Source organism: Onychostoma macrolepis, chromosome 05 (genome assembly GCF_012432095.1).
Source record: "Onychostoma macrolepis isolate SWU-2019 chromosome 05, ASM1243209v1, whole genome shotgun sequence".
In the NCBI taxonomy this organism is placed as follows: domain Eukaryota; kingdom Metazoa; phylum Chordata; class Actinopteri; order Cypriniformes; family Cyprinidae; genus Onychostoma; species Onychostoma macrolepis.
In genome coordinates, this window is record NC_081159.1 from 28,522,077 (window position 1) to 28,544,371 (window position 22,295).

The following is a 22,295-nucleotide window of genomic DNA, read 5'->3' on the forward strand; positions in this document are numbered from 1 at the left end:
GATTGGTTTATATGGCACTCTCTTTTGAGGCACCCACAAACTGGAGTATAATTCCATTTTACACAAAACTGACCATAGTGTATGGATCATACACCATCAAACATACACTACACTGACACTTAAAACCCTCGAATAAGTATGCCTCAGTTACTCTCGGAGGCATCGCAGAATACTTTCATGGTGTGTGAAATTTCATTTTGTTTTAATTGTCACTTAAATACTATTAAACATGACATACCGGCAGCAAACAACCTACTCAATGAACACAGTCTCTCAAATTAAGGTACATTTTATTTCACAAAACAAAACCCTTGTGAAAGATAAGGAAACGTGCAGAATGGCTCATAATTCAACAGAAAGTTGCAGTATGAACGGTAACAAGTCGGATTTCAGTTTCCATTTCACAAGTTTATCAGATAATCTGTCCACTGAACAAAACTGTTTTTAGAAATTCTTTCCCTTTTGACAGATATCACTTTGTGAATTTTCCAAGTAACAAAAAGTAACTCAACGATTGTAGCCTAAAAGGTGATCAGGGCCTTATTCAAACAGCTGCACTGATCGTCTCATTGGATGTATATGAATAATCAACGGGAGCATATAATTGATTTGACTGAGCTTCATGAGACATCAGGACATCTACAGATGCTTGATTTTGGCCTTTCACACAAAACAGAAACAACATAACATACGTCTTAGCAGCTCCTTTAGGAAACTCTGAACATCTCACCACAGTAGGATTTTCATAGAGGTATACTTGTTTGCAAGTACTCGAACAGAACAGTTGAATATTGCATGGTTTCGTCGTCTGACATTACAAAGAATAAATTATAAACGAACAGATACAACACATAACCAACTCTCATTGGTTTCTATAATAATTCTCAATATAACATTGCTTCCAAATGAGCAATATCTAAAAACTAAAATACTGTGTAATCAAAATACAGCTTATTATGGAGGATTTCACATTTCGGGTCCACCAAATAAAAAATACTCATACTTCCCCTGTAGTGCACTACGTCATTTCCAATATATTCTGAAAATTTGTTTTGAGTATTCGATATATTACAAAATGACGTGTTGGAACTGAGGTTATAACAATAGTGCGACGCTGATTAGGAAGCATTCTTCATTTCGATATTACTGACTCGACCCTAGTCTCATCGCAGTACTCATACTCAATGCAATATTATGCTCAGCTAAAGGCATTCATTTACAAGCAGCTCTGCGTAACAATGCATATCGTTTACAAACAGTACATATTTTAAATAATGCACTAAAAAATAAATGGATAAGACCTCTGATTCTCTCTTAATGCTGAATACTGAAGTGACAGAAACTAAGCATGTTTGAGAAATAAACAAGATGTCTGCATTATTACACAAAACCGTCTCCAAATCCACCTAAAAAGTGAAAAATATAATTTAGTTTAACTACCAATTGTTTGCTTCACCATCTAATATCTATATATATATATATACGAGGTTGCCTGCAAAAAGCATTTTCTGTGAATTGTGCAGATATATTTCTCACATCCAGAACTTGAGCAGGGTTTCTATGCATCCCCCTGAGATGGAAAGAATATGAGGAAACATGTAATTTCAGTGTTTTTGCGTGCAACATTTCTTAATACTTTTGCATTCTCACAACGACAACAACAACAACAAAAAAAAAAAAGTTTTGCTTGTAAAAGCAATGAAATGCAGTTTCATGGGTGAGCACAAACACTTTTTTTTGTAGGAATGTAATGCATTCTCTCACTCAAGTTTTGTGATCCCCTGAGAAACTTTGCGTTTGCTCACAAATCTTTTGCCTCCACTTGCAAAATTACTGCATTTCCCCTGTAACACTTTACACTTGCTCTCAAAAAATTAAACACACATACATACATATATATATATATATATATATATATATAATGTTTTGCAAGCAAATGCAAAAATTTATCTGTTAACACAATGCATTCACTTGCAAAACTTGTGTTCCCCTGAGAGATACTTTGTATTTGCAAAAGCTTTGAAATATATTTTTCCTTCCCTTCTCTTATTATAGTTTCTTGGGGAAATGCATGACTTTTTTGCAAGTAAACACAAAATTTTTCCCCCCTTTGTCACTGCTCATGGGTACAATACGAGCAAAGGAAAATAAGAAACCCAAGCACAGACAGCTTATTTGCTTTTTCAATTGATCACACACATAGTTTCTACAACAAGGATCAAGAGCAAGATTAATCTCCAGAAAAAGTCTGATTAATCGCACCTTATATTTATAAATGTGAAAAAGAAAAGAAAAACAACTGTGCTTAAAACAAAACAATAGAATAACGGACATAAAATCTTGTTTCGTGATCCTAAAATATTAGGAATTTGTTCGCAAGATACCTGGGATGCAACTGATCGATACAGGCAGTTTTTGACCAAAAAGCACCACAATGTTCAAAAGGTTGCTCAGAGATGCTCTTCAATCTTATTCAATACAGCCACATTGTATGTAGAGCTATAGGACAGAAGGTCCACAGCACCTGATGTCATGCCAAAACTAAAAAGATTAAACTAAGCTGTGAGCACCTGGAATGAATACATAAATATGGACCACCTGCATCTCAGGTATGAATAAAAAGTATCGCTATTTGACTAAAGTAAAGTGACTAAACCTCAACCTCATTGCAACCCAACTATTAGCAGCAATGGCTGGTGCAGCTGACTTAACATCCTCATTGCTACAGTGATGGCTCTTGACCTGTTGTGTAATCACAGTTTCTACAGATTAAACGGGTTACGGAAGGTTGGATGGGTTTAGCCAATTATCTTCTTTGTCTAGACGAGTGTCTTAGTATTGCTGGCAGTTCTGTAACAGATTCACACTGGCAAAGTGACCAAAGTCACTGATTTGCAATGGAAGTTGGCGATTTAGGGCAACATGAGTGACAGAGTGTTAACGACAAATCACATTCATTTTTCACATTTATATGTAATTGAGTGGCGACACAATGCACCGACTACCAATAGAGAAATGCAGCGATGACATATTTTTCTAGGCCAGCCTGGAAGTTAGCATCACCCTGGTTTCCTCGACAAAAACCCAATAGTATTTTTTCATAAGCTTTCATTGGATTACTTTAGAAAATATGCTCAGTGAGTAACAAAGCTTAGAATTGGTAAACGTTTTGTTCATCATGATAATCTTTACAAACGAACACAAATTTTATGAATTCTAAAGCCTACTGCAATCAGAAGAAAAATCCATTTCAGTCTTTATTTAAAAAAACAACAACATTTTCCCTGAAAGTTTGAGTAAGAATCATTTTCAAGAGAGTAATTATAAACACAATGAAGCTGTAAAAGCGGACTAATGAGTAGATGAGATTTCCTGTTTGGCTTGATGACGTTTAACATTCCTGACCTTTTAGCAACCTATTTTAAAACAGGTAACTTTAAAACTTAAAGGGCTAGTTCCCCCCAAAAATGAAAATTCTGCCATTAATTACTCACCCTCATGTGAGTAACAAGGTCATCGTTAAAATAATCCACATGACATCAGTGGATGCAATTTTACGAAGCTACACGAGAATTTTGTGTGCAAAGAAAACAAAAACAATGACTTTATTCAACGATTCATCTCTTCCCCGTCACCCTGTAGTGCCATTTTGGAGAGTATCACAACGTACGCCGTTCTGTGTCAGCTGCGCCACGCGGATACGTTGTTTACGTTCAGATCAAAGCGTAAACAACGTAGACAACGTATCCACGTGGCGCAGCTGACACAGAACAGCATGAGTTGGTGGGTGACACGGAGGAGACAAATTGTTTTATAAAGTCTTTATTTTTATTTTCTTTGCGCACAAAAAGTAATCTCGTAGCTTCGGAAAATTATGGTTGAACCCCTGATATTTTAACGATGTCCTTGCAACGTTTCTGGACCTTGACCATGGTAGTAACCTAGCTGTCTATGCAGGGTCAGAGAGCTCTCAGAATTCATCAAAAATATCTTAATTTATGTTCCGAAGATGAACCGAGGTCTTACATACGTAAGTAATTAATGCCAGAATTTTCATTTTTAGGTGAACTAGCCTTTTAAAAAAATAATCACAAGGGGGTATTACAGATGTATTTTATGTTGTAACATAAAATATCTTGAGCTTGTGTTCACCACATATCTTATTTCAGGCATTTAACCAAAAACCCACTGATTTGGGGTGATGGAACCAGAAGTGTTAAAATGCTAACTCCGAGTTTCCAGGCCTACATCATCCATCATCCCTGCAGCACTCTATAGGATTTCCTGATTTAGAAAACCTTCTAGCAACCAACAATCCACTTGTTGACCCTAAACAATTTACTCACCGTCAGTGTGAATGTGCCTTTAGGGATGGGTTATTGCAGTTTTAACATAGTAAAATTAAAACATTTCTGTCAGAAGCCCCATGAATCATGTGAATGAATTGTCTGTGCTGGTTATTGGGGCTGTACTTTGAGTTATCTTACACATGAACGCAAAATATCATGCAAAATACCTTAGTTATGACTTACTGGTCATTACTGTTAGATTATGAACAGCAAGTCTGTAAACTTGCTGTAACCTCACAAGTAATTCTGTATTGCTTGAACCAGTTTTTCACAAATCCGTGAACCAGATGAAGAGTTCTGAGTCTATGCGCTGAGGTCTGAGAGAATACTGTAGCGGTTAACCCCTAAAGCATGGCGATGCTTTCTGGTGTACAGTTGAGGTGTGTGGAAGTGCTGCTGCCTCCGGGGGACTTAAGACTGCGGGCACCACATCCCATTGCAACACCCTTCCCGATACCCCCCATGATGACCGCTGACCCTGGATGGTGATGTTGACTGCGCTTCATTAAGGCCGCCATCATGGTATCGCTGTTGACAGTGCCAAACTCATAGGTGAAGGTGCCGTAGTACACCAGGACCAAGACAGTGAAGACCCATTCACAGATGGCTGCGGCATGCTGCAATACAAAACTTTCATGGACGAAGAAGATACCACCTTGAACAGGATGTTAAGGAATGGGCACACTGAACTTAAGCATTAATAACATTATTTACCATGATCTTTGTTAACTGTGATGTGATGTGACTGTGATGATAAATGTTCTTTCTTTTTTGCTGTAATTGATCTATTTGCACTGTTAATGTAGTATTGGGACAGTTGTGGCTGTGGTTAGAGTGTCGGACTTGTAACTCGAAGGTTGCGGGTTTGAGTCTCAGTACCGGCAGGAAATGTAGGTGGGGGGAGTGAATGACCAGCGCTTTCTTCCACCTTCATCATTACCCACAACTGAGTGAGAGTGAGAGTGTGTGTGTGTGTGTGTGTGTGTGTGTGTTCACTACTCACTGCTGTGTTGGGTGCACTTGGATGGGATAAATTCCGAGTGTGGGTTACCAATTATTTTGTAGGTTTTTTTTTACATTTAGTAACTTTGTTTTCATTTCTCTAACTTCACTCAATGTCTACTGCTATTAGATACTTTAAACTTGCCAATCAATGTTTTCTCTTTCTCTTGTTTTTTTTTTTAATTGTTCTATTGCCTGTTCTATTTGTTTCTTTTTCTTGTAGACTCTTTACTTAAAAAAAACTTTAAAAAACTTCAAGCACTGTTAACTTTTTTCTTTGTTGTAATGGTTTTATTTTGTTGTTTTTTTTCATGGATTGTTTGAAAAATTACTTTTAACACTGAAAAACTTCTAAAGCTGTTTATTTACATTCATTTAAACTGTTGCTTAAAATTCATGTTTTTTATTTCATTGTAGACCGTTTATATAGACTAAAACATATACTTGAAAAACTTGAATAATTAAAAACTCAATGTACTTGAAGTCTACACGCCATTGTTTTAATTGAATTTGTTTACATTAACATTAATATTTTTATTTTTTAATAATAAAATGTGCTCAATTGCACATTAATTTTTGCTGTACGGTAGTTTCAAAACTGGTATTGTGACTCGTGAAATTTCACTGACATTGGTACAGACTACTAAAATATGTATACTGTGAAAACCCTAGTAATAAGCTTATTTACTGGACATTATATCTTTTATCATCCACTGTTGCTGAAAAGCAATAAGCCAATCAATGCTGTGCGTAAGTGTTTTTAGGATTTTCGCTCCATGTTCAAATGTATCCATCTAAATTTGATTTTCATGTATAATATCATGACTGATTTCCAATGTCTTCAGGTCAAACAAAAAGTGTAATAACACTCATGGTAAGGATACTGAGGACAAGCGATACCAGAGCTCCAGCTGAGAGAGCCACACGCACATGAGCCATCCAGTAGTCCAGCGCTGTCTCTGCTATACGGTACGTTAGAACACACTGCAGACACACAAACAGCAAGCCGGCAGGGAAAGCTACACCTGCTCCCACATAATGAAGAGTCTTGGCATGATCGACCTTAAAAAAAATGAGTGAGGGGGAGAGAGGAATAGAAGTTAATTTAGATTTATATAAGGGGCTGAAGGCACAAGTCCATTCTCGCCTGCTTACCTGAAAGTTGCCCACCATGACCAAACCCAGGGCATTAATGCAGCCGGACACCAAAGCACTTGTGTTGGTCCAGCAGTGATGGCTGTGTTCAATCACTTGAGCATAACGCAGCATGCATACCATAACCACTGCAGGAATACATCACACACACACACACACACACACACACACACACATAGAAGTATTTTAATATTGACATAAATCACACACCTTTAGACGACAGACTAAGTAATCAACTTCTTTGTGGAGTTCATTTTGAATATAAATTTAATTGGGTATTTATTAAATTTCAAACTGTAATTCTTACCCATAAAAGCCCCAACATTGCCAATCAAACTGAAGAGACAGCTCTCTGGTGGATAGCATCCACATTTACTGTTAAAAGATCAGAAAATCAGATATCGGGCAACCTTTTCACAGGAAGCTGGTGCAAAACAGTACTACTAAAAAGAGCCATCTTCAAAATGTGGTCATTTTGTGGTATTCCAGATCAATTCAAAGTAAGTCTCACCTGATGAGGGGGATGTCTTGAAGAGTACAGCAGGTTTTTGGGAAGCCCCTCTTAGCCGTTTCCTCTGTACATGTCAAATTGTATGACCTATGATACAAAGAATCAAGCATGAAAGAACAGTCTAAACAGTATGTGAGATTTTTGGATTTGGGATTTAACTCTGTAAAGCATGACTTATAAAATAATGGTGTGTGTTTTTTTTTTTTAGGGTGCAGGTCCTGATATTTATATGGCCAAAAAGTAAATTCTGATAGCTTGCAAATAAAATGAAAAACAGCCTAGCATGCTACTTACAACCCCAATTCCAGAGAAGTTGGGACGTTTTGTAAAATGCAATAAAATCAAGAATCTGTGATTTGTTAATTCTCTTTAACTTTTATTTAATTGACAAAAGTACAGAGAAAAGATTTCCAAAGTTTTCACTGACCAACATAAATGTATTTTGTAAATATGAACAAATTTTGGTTTTGATGGCTGCAACACATTCCAAAAAGGTTGGGACAATGGCAAAATAAGTGAAAAGGTCATATAATATCCACGTTAAACTGTTTTGAAACAGTTCACACTAAGTAGGTGAATTGGTAATAGGTCAAGGTATCATGTTTGGGTATAAAAGGAGCATCTCACTCTTTGCAAGTAAAGCTGGATCGTGGCTTATCACTTTGTGACAAATTTCACGAGAGAAGTGTCAAACAAATCAAAAATCACATTTCGCAATGCAAAATTGCAAAGAATTTAGGTCTTTCACCAAGTAAAATACATAATATTGTGAAAAGATTCAGGGAATCCAGAGAAATCACAGTATATGTAGGGCAAGTCAGGAAAACTCAGTTGAATGTGCTTGAACTTTGAGCCCTCAGATGGCATTGCACAAGAAACCATCATGCTGTGGTGTTAAATATAGCCACATGGGCTCAGGAGTACTTCAGAAAACTGCTGTTAATTGCCACAGTCTGCTGCTGCATCAAGAAATGCAACTTAAATATCTGTTACTCTAGGAGAAAGCTATACATCAATTCTATGCAGCGATGCCGCCGGATTCTCTGGGCCGGAGCTCATCTCAGATGCTCAAAAAGACAGTGAAAATGTGTGCTGTACTCAGATGAGTCCACATTTCAACTTGTTTCCGAGGAAAAATGGATTTCGAGTTCTCAGTCCCAAAGACCAAAGGGACCATCCAGACTTTCATTAGCAACAGAAGCAAAAGCAAACAAATCACAGATTCTTGATTCTCTCACAGCTGTAAGTTCATCATAGGTAAGTCGCAATGGCAATGCGTTAGTTTACCCGAGGATCTGTCACAAATCGCCAAGCATTAAGCCTACATTTAAGTGAAAATGAATGGCAGGTAATATGCAGCTTTTTGTGTGTGTGTTTGAAACTAGCAAAAATGGCAGGATAGTGTTGAACACGGATTCACACAAGGTCACATCACGCACCTGTAGCGCTTCTGTGAACCGAGAAACCATGAAATGTATTTCACTTTAATCATTAACAGATTAACAAAATGAAATTTAAAAAAAATTGTGCTGAGTTTTGGATCATGGTAACGTGCTCCGAAGTTCACGGAAAGAAAACCGAGAGGGCAGAAAGCCATTTTCTTTATTTTTCAAAAGCTTTACAGTTTTGAATGATGTTTTGCTTCTATCTGTATGACCAACCAGCGTTGGTATGACCATAAATTATGGAGTAACAGTTGAGAAAACAATGCAGTGATCGCATCGGCGCCTCACACACATACAACACATTTTTGCTAACTTCGCAGCCCGTTCATTATCAAAATAAAAACCAGTTAAAGAAACAAAGTTACACTGCTCAATTGAAATAGTCCGTAGTAGTACAGACTACTGTGCATAGCCTGAAGCATGATGTTTTACGTTGATAATGCGAGTGAAGAACAAAGCCTATAGTTCACATAATATATAATATTTTAGCATCCAGATAAGTCGCGAATATAGAAAAATTTGGATTCGTGCAGAATCAGAGCGGTAGGCAGCAGGCTTCAGTTTTGCTTTTAAATTAATTCGTTCTGGTTTGACGTTTATATTTAGCCTAAATAGGCTACAACTTTAGAGGATTTGTTTTGGAGAGAAGAGAACTAAAATAGCCTAATTGTGTTTGTAATGTTTGTAAAACATTTTGCTTTGTTTACCAGTATTTTAGCCTACATTATTTCTGAATGTAATAATAAAATTTGATGTACAGCCTACTAATTTAGGCTGTTTTTTTTCCCTCTCAAAAAGCATATTCGATGCTGCAAACATTTTTAAATATCTTGAAAAAATGCTTTAATGTCTTTAAAGCGCTGACAGTTTTTTCTTTTGTTTAATACATCTGGTCAAAATCTAAAAAGATGATGTTATGGCTATGACCAGATCTGCGTTTCTCAATGACTCTGGCTATGACTAAGCGCAAGATAGGCTACCAGGCGCTCTTTGTGGTTTTTTTTTTTCATTTTGAGTAAAGAAAATGCTGTACTTTTATATCATTATTATTATTATTAAAGTTTTTAAAAATAGCGTTATTAACCAGTATTTTTTCCTACTCAAACCAGTTTCGGAACAGTAGTAATACAGAGGAACGCAGGAACAGAAACGTTCAAATACTTTTTTTTTTTTTCTTTTTAAGCCCTGCTTTATGCAATTAACCAATAGCGGTATCGGTATCAGCCAATAGTTGTTTGTTAAAATCGGTATCGGCTGAAAAAAAAAAAATCCTATTGGTGCATCCCTACTAAAAAGGGTACAAAATATCAATCAGATGACAGAAGACATCAAGTGGATTGTGTACAACACATTTCTCAGCAAAATTTAGATCATATTGATAAATTAAAGTCAAGAAATTTGTGTATCAAATATGATACAATAGACTTTATAGGGATAACTTACCAGTTCTCAACAGGGCAAACATGGTGGTTCATTACTGCCATGGCGTAACTAGTAAACAAAATATTTTATGGTTATTTGTTAATAAGTACATGACTTGTGAAAAACATTAGAGACGGGCTATATTAAATTTAATGTAAAACCTCTGGCTCGAACTATCCATTTAAAGGTTTAGTTCACCCAAAAATTAAGATTCTGTCATTAATTACTCACCCTCATGTCGTTCCAAACCCGTAAGACCTTAGTTCATCTTCGGAACACAAATTAAAGTGCCCCTATTATGCCTTTTCGAATATTACCTTTCATGCAGTGTGTCAGGTGTATATGAACATAAACTATCTGCAAACTTGTGAAACCGACAGTGCACGTTAAATAAAGTTATTGTCTATCAAAAAAAAAAGAGTCGGCTCGCAATCGCCTAAACGAGTCGTCAGGAATTCGAATCTTATTCTGTTATGGCTGTACGTCACGAAGTAACACATTTGCATAATGTCCGCCCGTGGGCTGTCATTTGCGCTGTATGCGGTAGACCAATCAAAAAGGACTGCGCCATCTGACCAAATCACAGCTGTGAGGGCTCACGGAAAGGAGGGGTTTAGAGAGACTGATTCTTCGAACTGCTTCACACGAGTCGTTTACGAATCATTTAGATATGAGGTAAAATTAAATCTATTTTTTTGACCTTGCATGCATGTAAACCTGTTTTAGGAGACTCATAAGACAATATTAGCAATCTTAAAAATGGCATATTAGGGGCCCTTTAAGATATTTTTGATGAAATCTGAGAGCTCTCTGATCCTGCACAGTCAGCAACACAGCTGAAATGTTCCCAGACCGAGAAACATAGCAAGGACATCGGTAAAACAGTCCATGTGACATCAGTGGCTCAACTTTGCAAAGCTACGAGAATATTTTTTGTGCTCTAAGAAAACAAAAATAACGACTTTATTCAACAATTCTTCTCCCTGAGTTACTGTCTTCCGTCATTATGTGTAACGAAGATGAACCAAGATCTTACGGGTTTGGAACAACATGAGGGTGAGTAATTAATGACTGAATTTTCATTGTGGGCGAACTAACCCTTTAACATAAACACTTACACAATCCATATCCCTGTGATGGAGAAAGCGGACAGGCTGACAGGCAGAACAATCCAGGCAGTCATTGGTCAGTCTGTGAGAGGCCTGAGACCCCAGCATGAGGGTGTGCAGGACTGGGGATATGGAGACGCGGTGTGAGACACCAGCAAGTGAAGCCATGCAGTGGGGGGGGTTTGTGGACCAGTGGGGGCAACGTGACGCTCCTTCAACTACATCTGGAGGCTCGCCGATTCCCAACAACCAACAATATCTAATGGAAGTACAGAGACATTGTTCATAGATGTTTACTCAGATATGAAGACACAAGGAAGTAATATTACTGAAATACAGTTAGAGACAACTGAGACACTCTTGATTTGTTAAATTACAAACATGCAACAGGGATGACACCCAACATATCATATTTTATGTGACTATTTAATAATGAAAATATGTCATTCACCTGATTTCATTGAAGCAGTACGCTGAAGGCTGTCACCAACCAAATATTTCTAGTGAAAAGGACTTAACTCACTTCAAATACAATGTAAATCCCACATACACTTTTGCTTTGAATGTGTACAGAATAGAGGCATAAATTAATGAGTGCATTTAACTCATATTAAAGCTATAGAATGTAATCATATGATTCTAACGTTGTGGGGTGAGTTCTTATTTAAGTTACACTGACTTCATCTATTTAATTCAATATTATGATCCAGTCTTTCTCAATGTAAATATGTTAATGGTACGTCTACCAAAAGATGTCAGGTAGATTTGTAATCGGAGACATGAAAGATCTCATGAAGCACAAAATCAGATCAACAACCTGGCAGCCGCACGTACTAATAATAATAATGTCCCCTTCAGCCCAGATCAGCCTCAATGTCACAGCAAACACAGTACAACAAATCTGACCACATGGATGTTTACAATTATAACTACAGAATACTTACTAATTACCTAAAGTGACAGTAAATAATAATGAAAGGTATTGTTTTTAAAAATAAAACTCAAATTCGTGTAGCTTGCAAGCTATCCAGCAGATGCTACTGCAAGTAAACAACTTTTTAAGACGGCAAAGATCTCTTTATCTACCTTCATACGCATCATTCGTGTTTCTACAACATTTGAACTACCGTACATTAACGTGTCATTATTGAGATATTGTGTTTTGATATGTAAAAGCGTTATCCTACCGCAGGCCCCGCGGCTCCTGAGCGGATGCTGCTTCTGCTGCATCTCAAAACCGGTGTAAACTCATCCATCAACAGAGGAGGGCGCCCTCATCTCCCTTTGCTTCTGCATGGATTATGGTATTTCTAGACAATGTCCTCCTGGTCCTAGGTTTTTTTTTTTTTAATAAATAAATAATTAAATTTAGACTTAAAGGTGATTCAGCGTAATTCACCATAAGTGCTTTTTGAATCACTAAAAGATCAGGCTCATAAGAGTCATTCGGTCATTTCTTTATGTAAAAGAATCGGTTCGTGATTTAACCCTACTTTGCAGGATAACGTATTTTGCTAGCACCCCATATATGTTTAAAAATCTTGAATTAACGAAGAAGTATCATAGTCAGAGAGGCCGTAAATTCATTGTACTATCAGGATAGCACTTGCAGGATTTTGTAATTCTTAGTATTTGTTATTAAATAGGTTATAATTTGCATTTATCTGTTATTGATTCCAATCTTTATCCTAGACGTTGTATATTGTTATATTGAATGTTATTTTATACAAATACACTGTTTCTGTCTTATCTTTTACATCAGCATGCAGAACATATGGTGAACACAATATGTGATCCTGGACCACAAAACCAGTCATAAGGGTCCATTTTTTTAAACTGAGATTTATACATCATCTGAAAGCTGAAATAAGCTTTCCATTGATACATGGTTTGTTAGGATCGGACAATATTTGGCTGAGATACAACTATTTGAATATCTGGAATCTGAGGGTGCAAAAAATTAAATAAATAAATAAATAAAGAAGTAAATAAAATAAATAAATAAAAATATTAAGAAAATCACCTTTAAAGTTGTCCAAATGAAGTTCTTAGCAATGCATATTATTAATCAAAAATCAAGTTTTGATATATTTACGGTAGGCAATTTATAAAATATCTTCATGGAACATGATCTTTAATATCCTAATGATTTTTGGCATAAAAGAATTTTGACCTATACAGTGTATTAAATTAATTTAAATATACCTGTGCTACTTTTGACTGGTTTTGTGGTCCAGGGTCACATACATATAGGCCCCAAAATAAACCGTTTCCTGTGAATTCAGGAAGTTGCACTATATCTAATCGGTTTGATTTTTGTGGTGTGGGGGTTTTAATCCTATTCGTTTGTAAATGTAATAAACTACATAACCCATAAGGCCTCATTCAACCCGGAAGTAAACTGTCAACCGACAAAAGTCACTCAGGTGGGTGCTGGGTTGTTTTGCTAAAGCACTATCCTTGCTAGCAGCCTCGGTCAACCAGAAATTAATTCTCGCATTTTTCGATTGTTGACCTTTTCAATGAAATCGTATCACATCACATAGGTCACAAATCGTATGAAGTCAGACTGAGATATCTTGTCATTTCAGTGTAATTTCCCAAGCGATTCCCAGCATGACTTCTCGTCGGCCGGACAGCTTTGAGGGTTTGGGTTACAGGGGCAGAGAGGATCCGTCATTCAGCGGGGGCTATTCGGGCAGGTCATTCAATAACTCATCCAGCTCTGACCTCCAGCACTGGGTCACCACACCTCCAGATATACCTGGCAGCAGAAACCTGCACTTTGGCGATCGCACTCCCCAATTTGAGACGGCACCTGCCCCACCTGGAGCAGCAGACGAAGCCCAATCAGCGGCTCCACCGTCCGGTAACAATGAGTACAGTTTATGATCAGTATGCATGAATTGAGATTTTGTTAATGAAGGGAACATTACACGAATAACCACAAGCAGCAGTATCTCACGCCGATCTTTTCTGTCATGAGCTTTATATTGGACGTGACCCGCCCCTACAGTCTTGCTTGCAGTAAATATGAGGTAACTCAGTGTGTTGTCACAAACTCTCTCATTCGCCCTTCTCCTCCTGCTGATGATATTCGATAAAAGAATCGAATAAAGAATCACACTTTTGAATCATTTTAATGATTCAGTTGAACTGGCTCGTAAAACGTTTGTGAATTTTGGCAGTAAATTGTGGTCGATTTATTAGAATCGTGAACTATAACAACAACATGTTTTTCCTGAAACAGCTATAGCTTAGTATAGTAAGTTTATAAATGTACTACAGTATAAATTTTACTATAGTAAGTTTGTAAGATTTTAAAGACAAGTAGCATGGCATCCAACTAAAACACCAAGGCCTTACCAAAGACTTTATATACAGTATAAAGTTTGGTATTACTTTGGTATTTTATAATTATCATACTTGATATTGGTATTATTGTTTAGTTTGGCACTTCACCGTCATAGCAGCAGTATTCCACCCAATATTTATTTAATAGGATAAAAAGAAAACATAGATGCAGGCTTCTCACCTTTCAGTGGCAACTCACTTTTTTGAGATCAAAATAGGCCATCTATGAGATTTGCTTAGATCCAATGAGAAAGTTTTTTAAATGAAAGAAAGAGTGGTGGGGGTCAAGGGTAAATAAAGATCTGGGCCTGGATGTATAAACTGTTTAGATTAGTCTTAAAAAGTTAGTCATCGTTTTTTTTTCTTCTTCAAGATGGGTCATTACTTTTTAAAGTCTGTCATCAAAATAGGTCACGTATGACATTTGCTTAGATCCAATGAGAATTTGTTTTTACTTTTTTCAAAGTATCGTTGACTAATTCTGAGTCAACATTATAGGACAGTAAAAGTATTGATAAAATGGTCATGAACTCTTCTTCGGATGCAGCTGGCACTCATAAAAATGTATCACACTTGCAAACACTTCTAGTTATTTACTTGAGCTGGGTGAAAGCAAATACATGATTCATCCAGTGACCTTTAAAATAAAATGTACAGAGACCCCCCACCCCAAATGACTCCCCTTTATTCTGTCTTTCAGAACAGCTGAACAGATTTGCTGGGTTTGGGATAGGTCTTGCAAGGTAATGAAACCCCAGTAATTACTGCTTAAAGTAAAGTTCTATTGAAAGTACAATTATATTAAGATTTGCAAAATAATGTTAGTAAACTCATAATCATTTTTGCATGGTTTGAATTAGCCTCTTCACAGAAAATGTCCTGGCACATCCCTGCATTGTGTTTCGACGTCAGTGTCAGGTAGGCAGAACATAAATCCTACAAGCTCCATGTCTATCAAACTTTTAGATGCTTATATCATAAATACTTATGTGCTGCTGAAACATGCTACTTTTGCATCGCATTCTGTTGAAAAATGATGGATAATTTAAAATGAACTGTGCTTTCAGGTGAATTACCATGCCAGGTGTTATCACTTGTCCCCACTGACTGCTATCAGCGTGATGTACAATGTCACCAAAACTCAGGTATTACATGTCAGACATTTTTGCTTTGCTGCTGCTCAGAAATGACATCTTTTAAAGAACAGTTCAAATGCAGGGCCATGGGGTACCTTAAGGGTCAGTGCTAGGACCTCTACATTTTTCCATTTAAGTTTAAACGGTTATTTTAACTTGTTCCAAAGACGAACAAGTTAGAACAGTTAAGAACAGGTATCTTGATACAGCCTAATGTAATTATTAAACCTCAAAAGGCTATAATTTGATTTAGTTAATGTAAACGCTGTTCATTAAAAAATCAAAATGCAGTGCTTTTGTACATTATACAGACTCGCTGGATTAAAGCAGAAACCTGCTTATCTACTGTTGATAAATTGACTATGACTGTGTTTACCTTGTGGTGTCTATATTGTAATATGTTAAAGATGGTTGTAAGAGTGCATATTTTAGCTATTATATGTTTGTTTTTGTTTTTTGAACAGCTTGATGTAATACAACATGGACATTTTAAAATAAAAATTGGGCTTGCTTATAATTAAAAGTTCTGTATTATGCGTAACATCTTTTTTTCTGGATATTATTGGCTTTCTGGTTAAACAATAGACTGTATCTAACAAGTGGTTGGAGATGCTATTGAGACTCATGTTACCCAGATGTAAATGGACATGTGTCTCACCTGACCACTTGTGATCCGATTGACTAAAACATATAGAATATAGAATCAGAGTCCCATTCAAACCACCCTAGATCAGAAACATAATTAGTTTAATACATGTACTGTATTTGATATTTGCTTGTCACTTGTCCATTGAAGTATCTCTCTCTCTCTTTCTCTCTCTCACACACACACACACACACACACAGGGTCCAAAGGCTTTATGGAAAGGAATGGGCAGCACTTTTGTGGTTCAGGGGGTCACGCTGGGAACAGAGGGCATCATTAGCGAATGCACACCTTTACCAAGGTAAAAAATATATACAATGTAATGTTGATTTACAGCCTTATAATACACAGAGGAGGAATGACCTCTATTTTTAGATCTATAATTTTAATAAATGATGGCAGCATGCAGTTTGCATGATTTGAATTTATTTGATCGATTCTCACTATGTTTTTCTGCCATTATTGAAGTAAATTATGTCTGTGTATACTCTTATGTCTTATGTATATTCACAGGGAGTTATCACACAAGTGGAACCCTAAACAAGTTGTGGGACACTTAGTACTCAAAGGGTAAGTTAAGACATTTGCCTAATTTAGTTAACAGTGCATTTCTTGTAGAGAAGTAGAGTAAATTTACTTGGATTTTTGGTCATGTTTGGAAAGTGCTATAAGCTGCAAGTTGTTTATCTCTTGATTCTTTTATGAGTCATAATTTTACCTTGCTCTTGTATCTGGGATCTGTTTGAATAAGCTTCTGACTAAGCTTAATATACAGGTCGTTGTTTATACAACAAAGTCCCACAAAGAATACGGAAAGGGAATTCCATAGGCTTGACATTTAAATTATCTATCTTCTCCTTATCTCTTTTTGTGTAGTCGTTTGATCTTGTGAAATCATTGTTTTTTTGTTTTTCTTTCCAGTTTGACACATGTGGTTGCAATGCCGTTTTACTCAGCAAGTCTCATAGAGACTGTACAGGTAAGGGATTTTTATACTTATAGTATTTGGCTTATATTGTGTTTTTTTCCCTAAAACACTAGACTTTTTCATGTTCTTGGCCTTTGTGTACAGAAATAAAAATGGGGAGTAAAATAATGCATTCAGTGAATTTTATGCTTAAAACAAGTGAAAATATCTGCTAGTAGAGCAAGACAAAATACCCTTATATTCAAGATATATTCTGTGGAAACTATATAATATTTTTAGCAGTTTTTCTTCTCATGGTTATATGTCTTGTTTTAAGGATGTTTAAATATTTTCCTGGAAAACAAGAATTTTGTTATAGACATGATTTTTATCAATTAATAATCATTTAAATAATACATTTAAAAATGTAAACATTACAAATATTTTTCCAACAATGAATAAAGACTTTCCTGTGACGCATCTTGTTCGGGCACGATAATCAGACTCAGTGCTTTAGGAAACGCAGTTTGATTAGATCTTGTGGTTAATGAGCAAACCAGTTTTGGGTAACTAACTCTTCGATATGTAGTAATATGTGTGCAGCCTCATATCTGATGGTTATTGGAAAATCTGAGGGCTCGCATTTACTTGCAGTTGGAAAGTCTGATAACGGTATTCATTTGACTTTAGCTGTTTGGAATTTGCTGTAGGAATTGTACTATTGTAAACATTACGAACGAATTATATGAAAGTACAAGAAGAGGAGATTGTAAATGTAAAAATCAATTTAATTTTGGTAGTTGTCTATAAAAACTGATGTATTTTTAGTCAAGGAGATCTATATATTTGTACAAGAAAAGCAAAGACTGCATTTATTTGATAATACGGTAAATACAGAAATGTTGTGAAATATTATTACAACCTAATAATAATGTAATTTATTCCTGTTGTGGCAGTGCTGAATTATCAGAGGCCTTTACTCCAGTTTTCAATGTCACATGATCCTTGTGCTGCTTAATATTATTGTAGAAACGGTGACATTTTTCAGGATTGTTTTATAGAAAGTTGAATTAATATAGAGAGAACAGCAGAAAATAACAGCATTTATTTGAAAAATAAATACTGTGTAACAATTTAATGCATTCTTGCTTAATATTAGTTTCTTCTGAAAATAAAACTCCTGACCCCAGATCTTTTGAAAAGAAGTGTAAATACTTATGTAATTAACAATATACTTAAACTGTGTTTTATTTTCTTAGATTAAACTTTAAAAGTTTATTTATTTTAGATTGCATCAACAGTGGCTGTTGGTTGTCATGGCAAAAAAAACTATTTTAGGTGAATACATTTTAGCACATACATAAATATACTGAGATTTTGTCAAACAGCTGTAAAATACTGCGATTTTTTTTTTTTTTTGTTGTTGTTGTTATATCGCACAGCCCAACTTCATTTTCTGCTTTCTCTTTCACTCTCAACAGAGTGAAATAATCCGAGACAACCCCGGCATCCTGGACTGTGTGAAAGAGGGTATCGGGCGTGTAATGGGAATGGGAGTGCCTCACAGCAAGCGTCTCCTTCCCCTCTGGAACCTGGTGTTTCCCACAGTTCTCCATGGCATCCTCCACTATGTTATCAGTTCCAGCGTGCAGCGGCTGGTTCTTTACCTGCTGCGGCGTCGGAATAACGGCTCACCAAAGCACTCGTCCCCTGACTCGCAAGCGGACGCGGTCCAGTCTATGCTGGATTCATACTTCCCTGAGCTCATGGCCAGCTTTGCTGCCAGCCTGTGCGCAGATGTGCTGCTGTTTCCTTTGGAAACGGTGTTGCACAGGCTGCATATCCAGGGAACGCGCACTATCATCGACAACACTGACCTGGGTTTCGAAGTGTTGCCCATTAATACGCAATATGAAGGAATGAGGGACTGTATTAATGCTATTCGGCGTGAGGAGGGCTCCCTGGGCTTCTACAAAGGCTTCGGCTCCATCGTTGTGCAGTACTCGCTTCACGCCGCAGTTCTGCAGATCACCAAGATGATCTACTCAACGCTGCTGCGAAACGCTTAAATAGAATGATTCGGAAAAAACATCGATTCCTTCCTAATTCACTGAAAGGTCCTTTTTTGGTTGAGTTGGACATTCCAAAAATGTGTCCTAATATGAATTGATAATTGCAGACATTTGAGGTTCTCTTTACCTCTTTCTGTGATTTGTTAGTCTACTTGTTTCATAAAGCACTGGTTGTCTTGTTGATTGCACGACACATTTATGCAAAATATTCAATATGCTTTCACATTAACACTGCATTTAAATTATTATGGTGACCCCCAACTATCCATCAGCGCCAAAACATGATCTTTGTAATTATATTCCCATACTGTTTTCTCCATTTCGTCAATGGTCACTAAGTTTCATAATGTGGTGTGTGAATGTGATTGTTTATTTTGGCAACATTGTGCCAAGTTCTTAAAGAAATTATGTCATTAAATTATTATTTGCACCTTAGTGAAACTTGTGCCAGTGTTTCAAACAGTGAAACTGTTTCTATTTGTCTGGTTTAACATGATATAAGAGATTAAAAATTCAGTTCATTGAATTGGAAGCCATTATATACACAAGAATGCATGTGTAGATCTAATCTGGTTCCTGGGTGAGTAAATGATCAGGTTCTAATTTATTGGGCACCATGATTAAAATAAATGTCTAAAATCTGTTTTGTGTGAACCTTGCGTTATTAATATTATCATGAATTGCCGTAGCATGTTACATATGTTAAAATAAAAAACTAGGCTAGATATTGCAGACTATACACTTAAAAAAATAATAATAATTATACTAATTAATAGCAAGGATGCATACATGTGGGCAAAAGGAGCAATAAAGATTATTACAAATGATTTCTCTTTCAAATAAATTCTTCTCTTTTGAACTTTCTGTTCATTAAAGAATCTTGAGAAACTGCATCACCACAAAATATTAAGCAACACAACTGTTTTCAACATTGATATCAATATAAAATGTTTCTTGAGCACCAAATGAGCATATTAGAATGATTTCTGAAGGATCGTGTGCCACTTAAACCTGGAGTTTAATGGCTGCTGTAAATTCAGCTTTGCCATCACAGGAATAAATGGAGTAATATTTTACAATATTACAGTTTTACTGTAATATTATGAATCTTATGAACACCAAAGTTCAGTAGTTTATATCCAACTTGGCTGTTGACATTTCTTTCACTGTTAATGTTCAGGGAAAAGATACAAAACACACATAGTGGGGGGCATGTTGTCACACTATGTTGAGTAAGTTGTAGTAATGCCATTAAACAGAAACCTGCCATTAAACAGTCTTTTATATGGTGCGCTGCAAAAATAAAATGTAAAAAAAAAAATAATAATAAATTTAATTTTAAAAAGTACCGGTTCACATGCAGTTGTTGTTGTTTTCCAAAAAATAAGTAAATATTGGAAAAAAGAGAAAATAGAAATATTGATATTAATATTAACTTTATTTCCAGAAGCTTTGAAAAACAAATACTCTGTACATCTTAAACTAATAACTAAGTAACTAACTAAATAAATAAAGATGTATATGTGTGGGGGGAAAAGAGAGTGGCCGGGCCGGGCCATCCGTCATGGTCTCCTGAGTCTCCTGATCCACCATGGCTCCCTGGACTGCCTGATCCACCCTGGAGGCCTCCCCTGTCTCCCAGTCCTGCACCAGCCTCCAGGGCGCCCACCCCCCGGTGGAATAGTTACGGCGCAGGACGCGCCTTCCGGGAGGGGGGAGTTATGTCAGACTTGTGTTCCTGTCTTGTGTTGTGTTTTGCTCCCCATGTGCCTTCCTTGCCATAGTTTCTCCCTCCATGTCCATATTTGTGTTTTCCTGTTCCTATTCTCGTTTGGTCCCATTTAGTTCCATTAGTTCCAGCTGTGTTTGATTAATTATCTCGTTTGCCTCCTGTTTCTTAAGCCCAGTGTTTCCTGTGTCCTGCGTCCAGTGTTAAAACGTCAACTCCATATGCTATCTGTGTGTTCCCAGTGATTTGGAAGAATAAAGACTGTTATTTGTTTGAAATCTCCTATGTGCTCCTCATCTCCTTGCTCCAACGCAGTAGCGTGTGACCGCTGTATTCTAAAATCCCCACAACCCATATAGGACAAGCAGTTTGGAAAATGGATGGATGAATGCTAAAATATGCACAGCATGAATGTTTTACGTATTTTCAGATAAATCTGGATATGTTTTGCTGTCGTTTTGACTTTTGGACTTTGCTATAGGAATTATGCCATTTTACCAAGTTATTTACATGAAAGTATAAAAAGAGGAGATTTTAAATTATACATATAAAATCAAGTCAATTTTGGTGGTTGTCTATAAACACTGATGACTTTAAGTCATGACACAATTGTACAAGCATGATTTTAGGGCCGACATGGGTGATACATCAGATTGATTGCATGTTAAGTAGAATCTTCACCATAAGTTTGGGTTATTTTTGGTGGAGCGTAAGATCAAAAACATGAGAAAATCTTACAAAAATCAAGGTTTTGAACAGTACACTCTCAGGGGGAAAAAAAGTACAGTTGCTTTACACAGGGTCAGTACCTTTTTTCAAAAAGTACTTCTTTAAGGTACTTATATGTAGTTTTTAGGAGTAAGGTATTTTCTCTTGAAAAGGTACCACCCTGGGACAGCTTTAGTCATTTTTTGTAGTGTTGGCTGTTAACTAGTGTTCCGAAAGATCTAGTGATCTACTGACTGGGATTTTTCACAGTGGGAACCTGCCATCAAACATTTGGGTCAGAGTTTCCCACCTGAGTTGCAATTTAACACATATTTAAAATGTGATGTGTGAATGTGTTTAGGTTCTTATACAAAGGTTTTATGAGATTCATATCAACTCTTATCTTATTTTGTGGGACAGAAATAGTGATCTTTATGAAACCTGATTTGAAACACCACAAAAAAAAAACATCATAGAAATTTTGCATTGCAATGTTTGTTCATGAGTAAATTCTTAGAATTGACATAAACTGTATTAAAAATATCCATACATACACCTGCTTTGCAATGCTTAGTTTCTGTGTGATTCTGTCACCTCTGGAATTCCTATGAAAATGTGTGGGGTGAAGAGGCAATGTGATTTGAGTCATCTTGTACAAGTCCTTGTACGTGTAACATTTATCTGTCACAAAAATCTAATATAAAAAGAGGTGTCCTTTGTGATTTGCAATAGCGTTTGAAGATGGACAGC

At 36.5% G+C, this 22,295-nt stretch overlaps 2 protein-coding genes across 6 annotated transcripts; one reads left to right on the plus strand and one right to left on the minus strand.

Annotated features, from left to right (window-relative positions):
• Positions 1-273: 273 nt before the first annotated feature.
• On the minus strand, positions 274-12,288 carry tmem150ab (transmembrane protein 150Ab). Of its 4 annotated transcripts, none has more exons than XM_058777176.1 (9): positions 12,181-12,234; positions 11,445-11,493; positions 11,003-11,252; positions 9,906-9,953; positions 7,018-7,104; positions 6,814-6,881; positions 6,507-6,634; positions 6,236-6,413; positions 274-5,004 (listed from the first exon to the last, which is right to left on the minus strand). In XM_058777176.1, exons 3-9 carry the CDS (start codon positions 11,065-11,067, stop codon positions 4,694-4,696), a joined length of 885 nt encoding a protein of 294 aa, XP_058633159.1. In that variant the 5' UTR covers positions 11,068-11,252; positions 11,445-11,493; positions 12,181-12,234; the 3' UTR covers positions 274-4,693. The 4 variants fall into 4 exon arrangements, with proteins under 4 accessions (XP_058633159.1, XP_058633161.1, XP_058633158.1 ...); XM_058777178.1 differs by having other exon boundaries at positions 11,445-11,473; positions 12,181-12,198; XM_058777175.1 differs by lacking the exon at positions 11,445-11,493 and having other exon boundaries at positions 12,181-12,288.
• A 993-nt stretch (positions 12,289-13,281) lies between these two features.
• slc25a46 (solute carrier family 25 member 46) lies at positions 13,282-19,751 on the plus strand. 2 transcript variants are annotated; one of them, XM_058777614.1, is made up of 9 exons: positions 13,282-13,419; positions 13,585-13,862; positions 15,048-15,090; positions 15,208-15,265; positions 15,415-15,492; positions 16,330-16,430; positions 16,643-16,699; positions 17,051-17,108; positions 18,518-19,751. In XM_058777614.1, exons 2-9 carry the CDS (start codon positions 13,610-13,612, stop codon positions 19,103-19,105), a joined length of 1,236 nt encoding a protein of 411 aa, XP_058633597.1. In that variant the 5' UTR covers positions 13,282-13,419; positions 13,585-13,609; the 3' UTR covers positions 19,106-19,751. The 2 variants fall into 2 exon arrangements, with proteins under 2 accessions (XP_058633597.1, XP_058633596.1); XM_058777613.1 differs by lacking the exon at positions 13,282-13,419 and having other exon boundaries at positions 13,428-13,862.
• Positions 19,752-22,295: the final 2,544 nt, after the last annotated feature.

Coding starts and splice junctions, on each gene's coding strand:
- tmem150ab (XM_058777175.1), bottom strand. CDS start 11,067: ATGACTGCCTGGATTGTTCTGCCTGTCAGCCTGTCCGCTTTCTCCATC. Junction 6,882..7,017: donor CAAGACATCCCCCTCATCAG/GTGAGACTTACT, acceptor ATCTTTTAACAG/TAAATGTGGATGCTATCCAC. Junction 5,005..6,235: donor TCTGGTATCGCTTGTCCTCA/GTATCCTTACCA, acceptor ATCCTGTTCAAG/GTGGTATCTTCTTCGTCCAT.
- slc25a46 (XM_058777614.1), top strand. CDS start 13,610: ATGACTTCTCGTCGGCCGGACAGCTTTGAGGGTTTGGGTTACAGGGGC. Junction 15,091..15,207: donor TTTGGGATAGGTCTTGCAAG/GTAATGAAACCC, acceptor GGTTTGAATTAG/CCTCTTCACAGAAAATGTCC. Junction 16,431..16,642: donor GAATGCACACCTTTACCAAG/GTAAAAAATATA, acceptor GTATATTCACAG/GGAGTTATCACACAAGTGGA.